Raw genomic sequence first — 14,952 nt, 5'->3', positions numbered from 1 at the left:
ACCGTAAAAACCAATCCAATAAGGATAAATATCCAGTGTTTCAGAAAGTATTTATCAATGCTTCTGAAAGGGGTTAGCACATACCAACACATTTGGTTTTAAAATATCTTTGATACAACTTACACTTGTCACATATCAACTTCCAGTAAATAGCTCAATTCAGTGCAAACATGTAATTCTCTTTAGTCTGGATGACAACAGCTAATGATTCTACATGGATTTAGTTTGACCATATTGCAATTCTAATGTGAAATATTTGTCTCACTCAAGGCACATTGAAAAGTACACCAACTGGAAAACTACTATATGCAGACTCACGCGGTAACTTTATTTTGCCGCCATCAACATCACATTTGACTTTCGAGTTTTATGCAAGACAGTCCATATCTGCAGATTGCACTATACACATGTTTCTCTGTATTGTTTTGGTCCCGGTCAATCTATTACATAGCTGGTGTAATTATAAGCTCATATCTTATTTTAACAAATCAAAATGTTTCAATCCGGCAAAGAGAACATTGTTAAGTTACAGTTCCTATCAGCTTCAATGTTTGTGTTAGAGACGTAATAACAAAAACATTTTAAGTGTTGGAACACAGCTAGGGGATTTTTAACTATTCCCCATCACATGCCATTTTAAAACCCACAACGTCACAATCCATGTTGCTTCTCCCTTGCACAATAGTGGGACAACCTGAAAATACATAAATTAACCCAACCAGTGGGTTAAAACACAACACAGTAGAACTGAAAGCTTGCTGAAGCTTTGTGAGAAATAAAACCTGTTTCAAAAAGGAGTTTGCAGCAAGGGACCTTACAAGCTTGGCTATAGGCTTTATTCACCAGCAGCCTCTTTGGGGGAACTCAGTTTCCCCAACCAGCTTAAGTTTAGAACCAATATGGCCGCTAGGTGAATCATGTCTATTGGTCATGTGAGAACTAAAACCTACAATGTGTGCTCATGTAACATAAAGCAAAACTCAACGGATTGACATTCTCTTAAGAATATCGAACATCGAGGCATCTGACCCAGAACTGCCTCATCCAACAAAGAAAAGGTTTCTTGACTTACTGGCATGCCCCGTAGGCATAAATGGAAGAACAAACTTCTAAATGCATAAATACATGCATGGAACGGAGAACAATTTTCCTTATAGAAAAAGCTCAGTTTGTTGTTGACCTCTTGTCTTTGGAGTCACATCTACTACATATTTATCTATGGCAGGATGGAAAGTCAACACATACACACCCACACCATTTGAAATGCAAAATGTAAAACATGTCGACAGATGATCCAGTGATCAGACACCTGACCTTTTCAATTTGTATGATACAGTACATTCATCAAAGGTGAAATAAAGAATTTTAAATCATCGTGCTGGCACCGAGATCCTGAGATGTTACTATTTTAGTTTTTCTGTCTTGTTAAGATCTTGCATGAAAAATAAACACAAACGAAATTGATCTAGCGCTCCTGCGTGTTCAGAAGAAATAAATACCCCCGGTTATGCACGTCTTACCGTCTAACTCTACTTTCAACAAGAAAAGTACCTAATCCCTGGTACTGGTGCAAAATAAAGAGTCAGTTTGAACTCGGCAAGAGTTTCTCACTGGGAGTACCACCAGCACACTAGCAGGCCTACTGCCAGGGCCGCGCCGGCCCCCACGTTTAGCAGAATGGGCCGCCAGTAGAGCCACTGGTCCCGTTTCCTCTCTGAGTCGCTCAGTCTCTGCTTCATCTGTTGGACCCTCTGTGCCGTGCAGGCGATCCGGTCTTCACGGTGCCTCTTCCGCACACTGGAAAGAATCAAGACAAGAGGTTGGCAATTAATCTCCTGCTAAAATTAAGAGAAAATCCAACCGACAACAGGAACGGTGAGGTTTGTTTTCCTGGAAGCTCATCAATGGACGCCCACTTCGTTTCAGCTTTATGACGACAAAGTATGCATTCTGTGCGACTTACGGCCCAGAGTTCTTCTCTGTCTGGGGCTCGTGTGCGAGGTCGCCGGCCCGATCCTTGTCTGGTCTGTCGTCCTGTGGGCCGACCTCTGGCCCCGGCCCGGGTCCTGGCTGTCCGTTGGGCTTGTTTGCCAGGCTTGGTCTTGGCGGTGGTAGCGGAGGGGCCAACAACTCTGGCTCTTTCCTCTTGGTCTGTTTGGGCGGACAAGATACAAAAGGCACGATGGAAGACCATCAGCGAGCTCTCACAGTGAACGATGACAAAACAAAGAAAGCTCTATTGGGTAATGAAGGCTTGGTTCACTGGGGGTCTGACGGCAGCATGTCTAGTCTCTAGAATAATGATGGCGTAGGATTATGTTAGCTCAAATTCTGGAGCACTTAAAAAACATGCAATCCCTCAATGCTAATTATCCTTGAGAAATCCACATTTCTTTACTTTGGTAAAAAACACTTTGTGACAAAGAAATGGGTTGTGTGTTGGAATGAGTATATGAAATGATGGTGGATTGTAGAGTAAAACCTTTGTTACGGGTTTTCATAATAGATAATTTCATAATAGGTTCTCCGATCTGCATATATCCGTGGGAATTGCCGCCTTCAATAAGTGAAAGTGCAAAGACTAATGAATGTTATTCAGTTTCAATCTTTGCTAGTTCCACTATCAGCTCAGTTTTAGCTCTAGTGAGATATGGGCAATATGGTGAAGTGAAAACATACCTTGTTTTCATACTTTTTTTCCACCAATGTACAAATTAACCTCATTCATCTCAGGGGAGATACTACACATTTAGGCAAATCGCAGACTTTCTTCATCAGTTACGAATGCAACTTTGTTAAAATATTTCAAAGGCAACACACCAAACAGGTGGTTAATTCTCAGAATGACACCAGGTACCTCTGTAAATCTACCTGTATCTGACACACTAAACAAAGGTGTGTTATTCTCAGAATGACACCAGGTACCTCTGTAAAGTCTACCTGTATCTGACACACACTAAACACAGGTGGGTAATTATCAGAATGACACCAGGTCCCAGGGGGAGAGCATACCTGTATCTTGTTGTCCTTCAAGATGAGCCTGGCTCCTTCGATCACGGCCATGTAGGAGAAGCGGAGCTGGTCGGGGGTTTGGATGAGCCCCATGCGGTATTCCCTCATGTCCAGCAGGACCTTCTGAATATCTATGGAGGAGATGTCCTCTCTCTTGGCCATCTACATAAACACATTTGAATGTTCTTTAATTACAAATGATAATTAATAGTTGAAGGTTGACAAATACAGACCATTTTTAGTATGGCTGGGTAAAAATATAGATTCATCAATGCACCGCAATTTATTTGTTCTCGATTCAATTCCGATTGAAATTTCTTTTTAAATAGATAATTTTATTCTTTTATTTTATTTTTTATTAATGCTTAACATTTCACTGGTCGTTCATTACGGCCAGCAATCCAATGTAAGTTATTTTGTAGTCAAAAACGATGTCCCATTCTAAGGCTAATTATAATTGCACTACTTTAAAAGTAAGCACATTTCAACCTATAATAAGAGGGACATTTTCTATTTTAAAAGCATACTTAGTCATCGTAATCAAGAACCGAGTATGCCTAAATTGACATGGACTTTTACATTTGCCCATACATAGACCATTGTGTGGCGCGGCGCCACAGAATCAACATCGAGTGCCACGAATTGATTGTCTTTTTTTTTTATTGTATTAAAAAATATATATATATATATATATATTTTTCAATAACGCGATTTGGAAATCTAAAAATCGTTCCGTCCATTCATCTCTGCATAGCACTCGTTCTCCCTGTCATTCACACACACACACACACACACACACACACACACACACACACGGAGCGAGAGCGACGATGCTAACACATGAACCCACCGATGTCACCTGTCGCTTAGCAACCGGACACGCTGGGGTTGATAAGTTACCGGACTACTGTAACTACTACGGAGTGATAATATCAAAGACGTGAATCAGGCAATAAATCCAATTTCCTTGACAGCGGTAATGTTCGGTGTGCATTAAAGTACAGACGGAGTGGACCAATTGCGAACTACTGCAGCTGCTCCAAGTTAAACCCCAAACTAATCGGAAGTATTTATAGCGGACTACACCACCTATTCTATTCCGCATAGAATTGTATTCCGAACCGATTGAGGCGTATATATATGATACTTTTCTATTCCGATTGAGCTGTTCTTCCACATCAAGCCCGTGCCCGTGCTGCGCCTGCGCTGCCACCCCCCCCCGCACCACACATTGGTCCTTGGTCTGTGGGAAACAGTTATGATTATTACTTTTTGCTAATTAAAGCACAATGAAATGGTTAATTCATTTTGTGGTCACTTTGTTCGAAACTAATACAAATGAGAAAAATACCTAAATAATATTGAGGTATTTTTGTCATCTGCACGTATTATTGAATCGATGCATTTGGACCAATATCGAATCTAATCGATATTGAATCGTGACCTAAAGAATCGGAATTGAATGAATTGTGAGGTACATGGCAATACCCAGCCGTAATTTTTAGTTTCCAAAAGCGGTCTAAAGGCGATGTACAGTGCAAAATGACAAACCCAGCTCTACATACAAATGAACTAACATCAGCATCTGTTTTCAACTATACTATAACTATTAGCCTAATACACTATATATGTAAATCTATATGATATAGGCTTACATAATATACACAATATCAAACCGTGGCCGGTGTTTGTGTAGACAGAGAGCCCCATTCTATCTTACTATGCATGGTATTCACATCCAATCATGACAAAACCCCCATCGATAAAGAGAATGCAGAAGCATTTGACTGATTAAAAATGTATAACAGATGTGAATGATGGGTTTGAGCGTGAAGAACCAATATGGAACTTTCCTATGTCCACATCCCAAGCACACAAAGTCCATAATAAGCACTTCGCACAAAAGCCAGGAGTGGACAGTGATCCAAGTCACCGTGGCTCTATCGTTGTGTACTGCTGGAAACTGCGTTTCTCTTACCCATGGTGAATAGCCAATGCAAGCCTTGTGCAATTGTGGGCTTATAAGAATATGCTGCAGACCAGATCTACAGCTTGATCTAAGAGCTATCATTAAGAGTATAATTGTTTAAAAACGGCATTTTGAAACTATTTAACTTTTAGACCACTCCCACCAAAATTCTGACAATATTGTTGATTGTTTCAGGGAATCCATCTTGCCTGTCCATCACATACTGCATAGCTAAGCTCCACCAGAGTTGTGTGAATGCAACAATGCTCAACAGCAGCGAGACTTAGGGAAGGAGGGAATGTTTATTTGGTGCGTTTCATTTGGAAACCTTTCTCTCTCCATGCTAAAATGATTGACAACTCAGAATGATGACTCAACTATTAGTCAAGGTTACAGCCCCACACTATTGCATGCCTCTTCCTTGGAAGCACTTCCCCTCCACAGAACCATATTTCGTGGGAACCCGTGCACAATATGATCGACATATGCTCATATAAACCGTGTCTTTAACAGCGCCAGGGTGCTGGTATTATTTTGTTAATGCAAAAAGGAAAAATGACAAATATCTTTTTCTGTTCTACTTAAATACCCAATGACCTTTGAAAAGCAGTAGTGAAAATGGTGAATGAAGACATTTCCCTTAAACAGCTGCCATTTGCTTCGTCTGACAATAGTGCACGGTTAGAATTATCCACCAAAGCAAATACCACTTTACAAATAAAGATCCAGTCTATCATTGGCACGCCAAAATATTTTATTAGTCTGGCTAAATGTGCTTTGTCCTCAACTGTGTAACTGTGTTTAGCAAAGCTTCCGTCTTTATGTCTGCATACTTTGCATTGTATTATAGCCCTGGTAATTCTTACCAGAACCAGGCAGGTGTCCACTAACGAAAATGTCCCAGAGCGGCCAATCCCAGCGCTGCAGTGCACCACAGATGGGCCGTGTTCTGGGCCTAGCGAGCCGGACTCGCGCACCTTGAGGAGGAAGTTGAGGAAGGCGGCAGGGGATTCAGGAACCCCAAAGTCAGGCCAAGCGGTGTAGTGGAAGTGGTATATCTCCCTTGACTCTCCTGTCTGCATTGGGATACCAGTTAAAACAAGTAGACCCGATTGTTAGTGAACTGTTACAGGACTATTAGGACAATGGGGGTCAAAATACCAGAACTTGGAAAAGGCATGGACCAGGGTTACAGATGAATTAACAATGTTTTATGATTATAAAAGTAAAAAGGTAATACTACATAATGTAGAATAGCATGAGGGACACAATATCTAGAATGAAGTAAGGCTTTATTTGCTTACCTTTGTGTTCTGTAGCTGTAGCAAACGTATTGTGAAGTAGGACTGATCCTCTTCTAAAAGTAGCCTCACAACAAACCCTGTGTCTGTAAAACTGATCTGTTGCTCTTGTGCGGTGGGCCAGTACTGTGCACACTTTTCCTGTGGAAAAAAAAAACAATAATTTAACAATGGGACATCTGACTACATGGTATACAATAACATATTCTACAACTGCTTCAAAACGAAAAGCATGTAAGCCAATGCAGGTTACTTCTGTCAAACTTTTTTGTTGGATTTGAGATAAACACTAGAATGTGAACAATATTTCAACAACATTCACAAAATGTGAAGAGCATGGTCGACATCATTTAGATTTGCTTCATAGGGAGCAGAGCAATTTTTTTCATAATGATTTATTAGTTTATGGATGCATGTCATGAACAATAATAATATAGCTATATTGTACTCACCGATCCCTTTTCAATGACTCGGTTGAGCATTATAACAGCCTTACAACACTGTTCCCAGATCATCAACCAGAAATGGCCACAAGTGTTTCTCAATGGACCCTTAAAGCATAGGAAAAGTTATTGGTTTTCAAAAACACCATAAGAGTGAAACGTGCTTCTTTGAGCATACACAGGAACTTAACTAGCCCACAGGGCTTAACCCCCTACCCGAACCTAAACAACATTATGACTGCTTGCAGCATTGTGGAGTTAACACAGCACAGCACTGCAAACATTCATAATGTGCAGTGTTTACTGCAAAACACTGAAAGCTGAAGTAATAATGTGTAGTACTGTGGAGTAAACACTGATGGATTAAGCATGGAAGGACATCCGATAACACAGTAGTTAAAACCCAAAAGCCAACTAAATGCATTTTCATGACTAAGCCATTGTCAAAATACTCCTTCATAGAGTGGTCACGTAGACTTCTCTCAAATGCCCACAAAAGCAGCGATACACAATTATGTCAGCAGAAAACCCCCCCGCCAAAAAAAAAGGGTGATGTTTGGAACGTCACTCACCTGAGATAAAATGTAAGCTCTTTGAGCCTCTTCCACCGCGACGAGGCTTGCGTTGATATAGTCATTATCACAGTTTTCAAGTCTTACTCTACTATGATCAACTGAAAGATATGGAGCAAAATAATTGATTATAACAAGTCTAACATTATGAAGGTTTGGGGATTCCTATTTAGCTGAGGTAACACTTACATGGACTAACATCTCTGTAACGGTTCAAATTTCGATTTGCTGGAAGTTTTGCCACTTTGTAGGGGTATTTACTGGCTTGGTTGCGGATTTCCTATAAATACAGGAATACCAAAGAGATAAATACATTACACTGGTGTATCAACAAGATGGGTTTATGCTGAGATGTACTGAAAGCAATGACGGATGATGTAGTGGAGAGGCTCGATACAAAGCTCCAAATATATCCACCAGGTTATTTGGGCTATACATGAGATTATACTTCTGTATTAGTAAAAGTGTAAAAACGTATTGTGTTTATATATCGAATATAAGCCAAAGGTTGTCACTCATTCTGCGAATATAAACAGGGCTTAAGATGCACACGGAAATCGACACTATTCCGAGAAAGCTTAGATTTAGTTCCAAGTAATGGCTTGCTGTGCATGTTCTGCGCGTTACATGTCAGATGCGGTTCCGTCGGTCTCTCCCTCCTACATACTGCATCAAATCGGACACTTGCAGTAATGACATGAATTTGCCTGGTGGCTCTGGCAGTATCTGCAAATGTCTCAAATACATAATATGATTATGTAGGTACAAAAAACACAACATAGGCTTAAGAACATAGAATCTGAAAAGAAACGCTCGATACCTGTGAAAACAACCCATATGAATGTCATTATAAAATGAGAACACATCTAGTGTGTGAGTTAAGCATTCACAGAACACAGTCTAATTTTACTCTTCAGCTAGACAAGTGTGTCTCTAAAACCGTGCGCCTTCTCGGTAAGCCTTAACAGGTTCTTGGAAGCATCAGAGGACACCGGTGTTAGCCCGCCTCATCACGGGGACCTGCCGGAGGAAACCTATGAGAAGTGGGCTTGCACGTTTTATAGCCGAGTCGCTACGGAAGTCCGGAAGACCTAACTTAACGACTAGCGACCCATGCGTCCTTAGATGCACCTCAAGTCACCAGGGCACCGTGGTGGCTTGTAACTGTTCACTGAGATTCAAATGCGTTCATGACCTAATTAGACGGATAGCATAAAACAAACTAATATCTTGGAAGCCAAGGGGCTACCCAGCGTTAGCTAAAATAAGCTAACTCGTTAGCAACGATCGCCACATAAACACGAGAGGCCCTCCGTGGCTGCGACTTACGTTGTAAATGTTTTGCCATTGCCCCGACGAGTCTATGTCTTCAAGTTCCTGCTCCATGTTACTTTGGATGTTGTCCCGATACACTTCACACACGACAGGCAGATGTTTAACGTCTTTTCTGTAGTAACTTGTGTCTGTGCGCCATATAGACAGCAGTCTCACGCACCCTGTGGACCCCTACAGGGAGGAGCGGAGGACTCCGGTCAAGCGCTGTCATCTGGGTTGCCAGGTTCGAAAATCCCTGATATTATTGGAAGCTCAATTATTCAACTGCATTCCCTAATTAAAACACACAACGTCTATATGAAGTTAATGTATTTTATTTACTTCTGGATATAACTCAAAATAAACCTTCAATATTGTACGCATACAATTATACAAATAATTATATAATAACAAATAGGGGATTGAATGAAACATGGCAACCTACTACATCGAGTAAAAACAGCGTTTGAGTGAAGTAAACATTTATTGAAGTTGTACTTTTCTTAATGAAATAATTATTGCTCTTGCACCGTATCTTTTAAAATGTTGACCTATGAAAGATTTTTACTTAACTCTTGACAGTCCCTTTTTTAAAAGGTCCCATCTAGAAGAAGGTGTTCCTGCGCCACCGTGCGGCAAACTCACGTCTCTGCTTGGCTTTGACTCGAGCGCCCGGCGCCAACCACAACTCCACACTAGAAGTACACATGACATCTTGCTAGCTTAGCTCAACCTGAGCTGGAGTAGTTCTGATAAGGTGTCGTTTTGGAATTATACGAATCATGTTTGTGGCACGCAGCATTGCAGCAGATCACAAAGACTTAATCCACGATGTATCATATGATTTCCACGGTCGCAGAATGGCTACTTGCTCAAGTGACCAAAGTGTGAAGGTAATGTTTTTGCTAATGTTAGCATTAGCTGAGGACCATTAGCCTCACATTAATATTGCTCGCCCTCCCATTAATATTGCTCGCCATATCTTTTGTACCCTTGCTTCGTACGTGTTGGTTTGCTATCATTCGATTGCTTTCTGACACGGAAGCTTTTTCTCGCATGGGGTAACTCCGCCAGCCCCTTCGTTAGTTAGTGTGGTGCTAATCATGCAGAGTGACTTCAAACATCCCAGACCTGCACACACTCGCAAGCATGAAGCACAGCGTTGATTCATTCATGTGATTGTCGTTGTCAAACGGACATGACATTAAGACGTTTTCGTCAAATCTTGAGGCTTCGGTTTCCAGACAGATTAGACGGGAGTACTTGTTGAATGTATGATAGCATTAGTTGCTTGATTCGATCGTATTTGATGCGTTTCATTTCTGATGCTCCTCAGGTTTGGGACAAAAGTGAGAACGGAGAGTGGCACTGCACAGCTAGTTGGAAGGTTTGATATCCTCTTGGTCACATAAGGACATCGAAACAAAAAAATGCATTATGTCCAATCGTCACTCCTTTTTAAAAAATAAATAAAAAATTCCCCTCTTGCCAGACACACAGTGGGTCGGTGTGGCGGGTGACCTGGGCTCATCCAGAGTTTGGGCAGGTGCTGGCGTCCTGCTCCTTTGACCGAACGGCTGCTGTGTGGGAAGAGATTGTTGGGGAGTCTAATGACAAACAGAGAGGACAGAGTCATTGGGTTTGTTTATCTTCCTGTCTGTTGAAGTCATAAAGCCTACATTTAACTTATTTTTTTACAATATTTTTTTATTCAAATAGTGTTGTTATTGCGAGTTGGGCTCTTACTGCTGATCTTACCGGATTTCCTCTGACAACACTCTGTGTTAACCTATATTTGACTGAAAATATGCATATATCTTCTTGGTAAACATTCAACAAGATGCACAAACTTGTTGTAAACTAACATTAGCAAAGAGGAGTTTTAAGGGGACATAACGGTTCTAACGAAAGCTGAACTTTGGCCCCATTTGTTCCCTTGTGTGATTCAAATGTCTCCTGTGACCTCAGATCAAGCGGACCACTCTGGTTGACAGCAGGACATCGGTGACGGACGTTAAGTTTGCCCCCAAACACATGGGTCTGATGCTGACCACCTGTTCCGCCGACGGCGTGGTGCGGATCTACGAGGCTCCTGACGTGATGAACCTCAGCCAGTGGTCCCTGCAGCATGAGATTTCCTGCAAGCTCAGCTGTAGCTGTATCTCCTGGAACCCCTCCAGGTCTGTGTTTGTGCCCGCCCTAGACCATTAAGTACCTCCGGCTCCTACCTTGGATTCTGAAAGTGTTGTACCGTTTAACACATGCAAATTGAAACATTCTGTCAGATAAAAGATACATAAGACACGTTATTAAGTGTACATTTAGTATTCCGTTATTTAGTATACCGTTTTAAGTCTAAATTTATCATTCATTTACTTATTATACAATAATATTTAAATAATATAATTGCAAGAGATTTTGAGAATATCCTAAAATTGAACACCTATTGAACCAGAAAACTTGAGTACATGTCGACCTTCCTTTTAGATCTGTGGCACCTTTCAGTGTAGGGTATAGCACTAGCCTGGCTATTGCCAGAAGAAGCTCAATCGTAGATTGCACGTTGGTCGGGGGAAGCTGCTGTCATTTCAGCTCAAGAGGCGTAATAATCGGGCCTAGTTCAACAGACTCTGTGTGCAAGTGGCTGCTTTCCGCCGCTTGCCTGTCTTCTTTGTGTTAAACCAGCCAATAGCGCGTCAGGGGTGGGATAAGCCAGGTTGGTGATTGGCTCCTGCAGAAACGTATCGGAAGCAGAAAGAAATGTATTGCTCTTCTCCAGACCCTTCTGCAGGGCGAATTCAAATCGCCGGCAGAGTGGGCGGGGCTACCCAGTCTAGTGTAGCAGTACAGCGATTCTTGGGGCTTGTAGATCATATGCCTGCCATTTATTTAGCTGTGTTTCACAACCCCTCCCCCAGCTCCCGTGCTCACCCCCCAATGATTGCGGTGGGCAGTGACGACAGCAATGTGACGTATGGCGGCAAGGTCCAGATCTACGAGTACAATGAGAACACAAGGTCAGTTTTACTGCTACTATACCAGAGACCTGGGTAAAGATATAGTGACCCTCATCTGTGATCTATTCAAAATATGTCTGTTCTGTTTTGATCCTGGCCAAAATTGGAAGCAGGAAATATGCTAAAGCGGAGACGTTGATGACCGTGACAGATGCTGTGCATGACATTGCGTTCGCCCCAAACCTGGGAAGGTCTTTCCACGTGCTCGCCATCGCAACCAAGGATGTCAGAATTTTCAAGCTGGTACCTTTAAGGTAGGGAACTCTCAACTTCTCACTGTTATAAATACAGATTTGAGGGGAGACGGATGTTAATTTATATCTACATGCAATCAGAATGTAAGCACAGGACAACATTTATAATGGATGTGATTTAATCCTTAAGCAAAAATTCTATCCCTAACAGGTTAGACAGCTGTAAAGAACAACAACTCATAAATCGATTTTAATTAATGGAAAAGTCTATTTGGTAGTTTGTCTTTTCACCTCAAATATACAATCTGGGTCTTATCTCAGATAACCGACTCCTTTTTTACTCACAACCCCTATGACAGAAAAGAGAGCACCTCATCGGGACCAACCAAGTTTGAGGTGCTGATCATGGCCCAGTTTGACAACCATAACTCCCAGGTGTGGCGCGTGAGCTGGAACATCACCAGCACTCTGCTGGCCTCTTCTGGGGACGACGGATGCGTGCGTCTCTGGAAAGGTGGGTTGAAACAAACTATGTTTCTGAAGCCCTTTTGAGCATCTTGGATTGAACACACATATTTGATTGCCGCGTCCCCCTGTAGGGTTTTAAGTGTGCAATATGAGTAGTTTGTAATATGGGGTATTGATATTGAAAACTTTTGAGTAAGCAATGCAAATATATGTTAATGTTGTTAATTGTTCTGACAATCTAAACTTGTTTGATTTGAACGTTTATCCTCTCACATCCATTGTGATGACCCGTTCTATGATTCCATCCCCACAGCCAACTACATGGACAACTGGAAGTGCACAGGCATCCTGAAGGGAGACGGCAGCCCTCTGACAGGGACCTCGGGCCAGCCCACCGCCATGAGCACTGTGGTGGGCTCCAGCGTGCAGGCGTCACAGAGCATCCTGAACGGGACCACGGCGGGCAGGTAGGTGCTGTGTGGGGTGTGTTCTAACACCACTCGCCTCAGCCCCGGCCAACATCCCCCCCCCCCCCCCCCCCCCCCCCCCCCTTCCTTCCCTACCTCGTCCCCCCCTGTCATCAAAACTGACGACTGGCTACTTCCTCACCTTTACTGGGACTCTGAACAGCTCACTGACCCCCACCGGACTCTAAACCGATTCACAACTCATGCAAGGAGCTTGGCTTGTTTTATTTCTTTTGCTTTTGGCTCACAGGCTGTTGGCACAGCAGTGAGGTTGAGTTGTTTTTGTTTCAACCACATTGGATGCACATTCCCATCATATTGTCTGTTGTGGTCCAACTAACTGCTTTATTTGTGTACAATAAAAAGGGCAAATAAAAATGTTTATGAATTCAGTGCCTCTTATGGATGTTTTAAAGTTAATGAATGTTTGTTAATTTGAAGCGACTAAGGTGTCTTTAGTGAGGTTACCAATGCAATAACACAATGCATTTTTGCTACTTTACTTGAGAGGCTGACTAACCTCGCAGGTTTATCAGCATTTTCTTGACAATCCCTTTCCAAATTAATACACTAAACAGGAATCACTCGAAGTAGCATGGAAGGCCTATAGTTACAGAGTTAATGAATTGTGTGTACTGGGATTTGTTAAATCGAACAATCCAAAATTTGTACACATTGACAATACAATATCAGAAATAGCTTAAATGATACATTATATTGTAAACTAATTGTGTAAATACCAATTGTAGTATGGTCTTTTGAGCCATTTTTTCCTTCTGGATGTCTGTATATGGCTGTAATTATATTCACAATAACTTCTGATTTATAAGTTTGGTTGCTTGCGAAGCTGGATAACATAATGACTGGACGTTGCTTGGCATTATTGTTGGGAGGGGGGGGTTGTGAGTCGTGACCCTATTCAAATAAATAACATTTTTTAAATCAGTTTCTTGCATTGTATGTGTATGAATTGGGTTGTCGTGGATTGATGTGGTGGTGTACCGCTTGCTGCATGCCCCACAGGACTGGTATGAGAACCCCATTTGCTCCACCCCTGCGGAAACCGACCCACTCAACCGCGCACCAACAGCACCCTGCTTATTACTAATGTCTCCTCCTGGGCCGAACCCACACGTGTTGTAGCCAGGGGGAAGTCATGTGTCTCCATGTGGACATGGGTGTTGGGAACGCTAACAAGCTAGCTTTAAAATAGTTCCTTCTGCAACCACCTGTTTGACGATGAACATGTTTCTGGTCAGTTGGGCTGGCATATGGACATTAATGTCACAGCACTTCCCACGCTGCCAAAATAAAATTCTTGTTTTTACTTGTTTACATACAGTTTTCATTGCTTGTTCACCATCTTACATATATACACAATGTACCAACATCCTTTTATAATTTCCCTTGTCTTCAACGTCTTGTCATACCCCCTGTGATATGTCCTGTACGTCGTCCTATTTTTCACCCCCCCCCCCCCCCTGTCCGCCTGTCCCCGTTTTTGGCGTTGCTTCAGGTATTTCTTTCCCCCGCTGGAAACGCCCAGGGCTGGTTCCAGGTCCGGCCACCTGCTGCCGCCCTCCTCCCTCATAGAGCACTGTGATGCTGAGCCCGCTCAGCCTCAGCAGCAAGCCTCACTCCGCAGACTCTACTCCAAAGCTCTTCTGTCTTTACCCGAAGCAGAAGCCCAATGAATAACGAGGGCTCCTCTATATTTCCACTCCAGCTGCTGCCTCTTTTCAGGGGGTCTGTGTTGAAGAATACATATCTTTCGTAAACAGAAGTAATTTTCTTTTTGGAAATTTAATTTAACCCTAATCTGACCCTTGGATAATCCTTGGATAATCTTGGATAATTTTGTAGAAATATGCTTTTTCGTATTCCAAATTGGTGCATGTATAAAGCCCCTTTAAACTAATATACATATATCCTCCTGATCAAACTATTCAAATAATTATATTATTATATCCTCCAAATCGTCTTGAAAGGGGAATAAACGGTTGTTTTAACTATTGGGAGTGTTTCATTGGGTTTGTTTGCTTGTATTAAGAACTGGATGACAAGTAACCACGTGAAACGGCTGCCATTCTGAAAAAAGACTGTGATTCATCATCACAGAGAGTTCATGCTCTTGATTCGACCCATTCCATTTGGAATAACTGTCCTTAATCTGTTCTCAATGGAAAAGATTAGAC

General features: G+C 42.1%; 2 protein-coding genes across 3 annotated transcripts; one reads left to right on the top strand and one right to left on the bottom strand.

The window, feature by feature from the left end:
- Window positions 1–33: 33 nt before the first annotated feature.
- On the bottom strand, window positions 34–8,830 carry ptpn2a (protein tyrosine phosphatase non-receptor type 2a). Of its 2 annotated transcripts, XM_060064692.1 has the most exons (9): window positions 8,627–8,827; window positions 7,487–7,577; window positions 7,298–7,398; window positions 6,735–6,833; window positions 6,286–6,423; window positions 5,848–6,057; window positions 3,013–3,174; window positions 1,964–2,151; window positions 34–1,797 (listed from the first exon to the last, which is right to left on the bottom strand). In XM_060064692.1, the coding sequence occupies exons 1-9, from the start codon at window positions 8,681–8,683 to the stop codon at window positions 1,608–1,610; spliced, it is 1,236 nt and encodes a 411-aa protein (XP_059920675.1). In that variant the 5' UTR covers window positions 8,684–8,827; the 3' UTR covers window positions 34–1,607. The 2 variants fall into 2 exon arrangements, with proteins under 2 accessions (XP_059920675.1, XP_059920676.1); XM_060064693.1 differs by lacking the exons at window positions 34–1,797; window positions 1,964–2,151 and adding an exon at window positions 2,703–2,857 and having other exon boundaries at window positions 2,926–3,174; window positions 8,627–8,830.
- Window positions 8,831–9,267: 437 nt separating this feature from the next.
- Window positions 9,268–14,770, top strand: seh1l (SEH1-like (S. cerevisiae)). Its single transcript, XM_060064691.1, has 9 exons — window positions 9,268–9,504; window positions 9,948–9,998; window positions 10,104–10,250; window positions 10,580–10,791; window positions 11,530–11,628; window positions 11,742–11,882; window positions 12,182–12,336; window positions 12,604–12,757; window positions 14,274–14,770. Exons 1-9 carry the CDS (start codon window positions 9,394–9,396, stop codon window positions 14,449–14,451), a joined length of 1,248 nt encoding a protein of 415 aa, XP_059920674.1. The 5' UTR covers window positions 9,268–9,393; the 3' UTR covers window positions 14,452–14,770.
- The last annotated feature ends 182 nt before the right edge of the window (window positions 14,771–14,952 follow it).

This window comes from Gadus macrocephalus, chromosome 11, assembly GCF_031168955.1.
Source record: "Gadus macrocephalus chromosome 11, ASM3116895v1".
Lineage (NCBI taxonomy): Eukaryota > Metazoa > Chordata > Actinopteri > Gadiformes > Gadidae > Gadus > Gadus macrocephalus.
The sequence above is the reverse complement of the archived record's forward strand: the minus strand, read 5'-3'. Positions and strand labels throughout refer to the sequence as shown.

Bases quoted from the DNA above. Each gene is read 5' to 3' on its own strand.
- seh1l (XM_060064691.1), top strand. From the start codon at position 9,394: ATGTTTGTGGCACGCAGCATTGCAGCAGATCACAAAGACTTAATCCAC. The intron at 10,792-11,529 runs GTCTGTGTTTGT...CCCCTCCCCCAG, and splicing joins ATCTCCTGGAACCCCTCCAG to CTCCCGTGCTCACCCCCCAA. The intron at 12,758-14,273 runs GTAGGTGCTGTG...GCGTTGCTTCAG, and splicing joins AACGGGACCACGGCGGGCAG to GTATTTCTTTCCCCCGCTGG.
- ptpn2a (XM_060064692.1), bottom strand. From the start codon at position 8,683: ATGGAGCAGGAACTTGAAGACATAGACTCGTCGGGGCAATGGCAAAAC. The intron at 6,834-7,297 runs GTGAGTGACGTT...CTATGCTTTAAG, and splicing joins GAGCTTACATTTTATCTCAG to GGTCCATTGAGAAACACTTG. The intron at 6,058-6,285 runs GTAAGCAAATAA...ATCCCAATGCAG, and splicing joins TACAGCTACAGAACACAAAG to ACAGGAGAGTCAAGGGAGAT.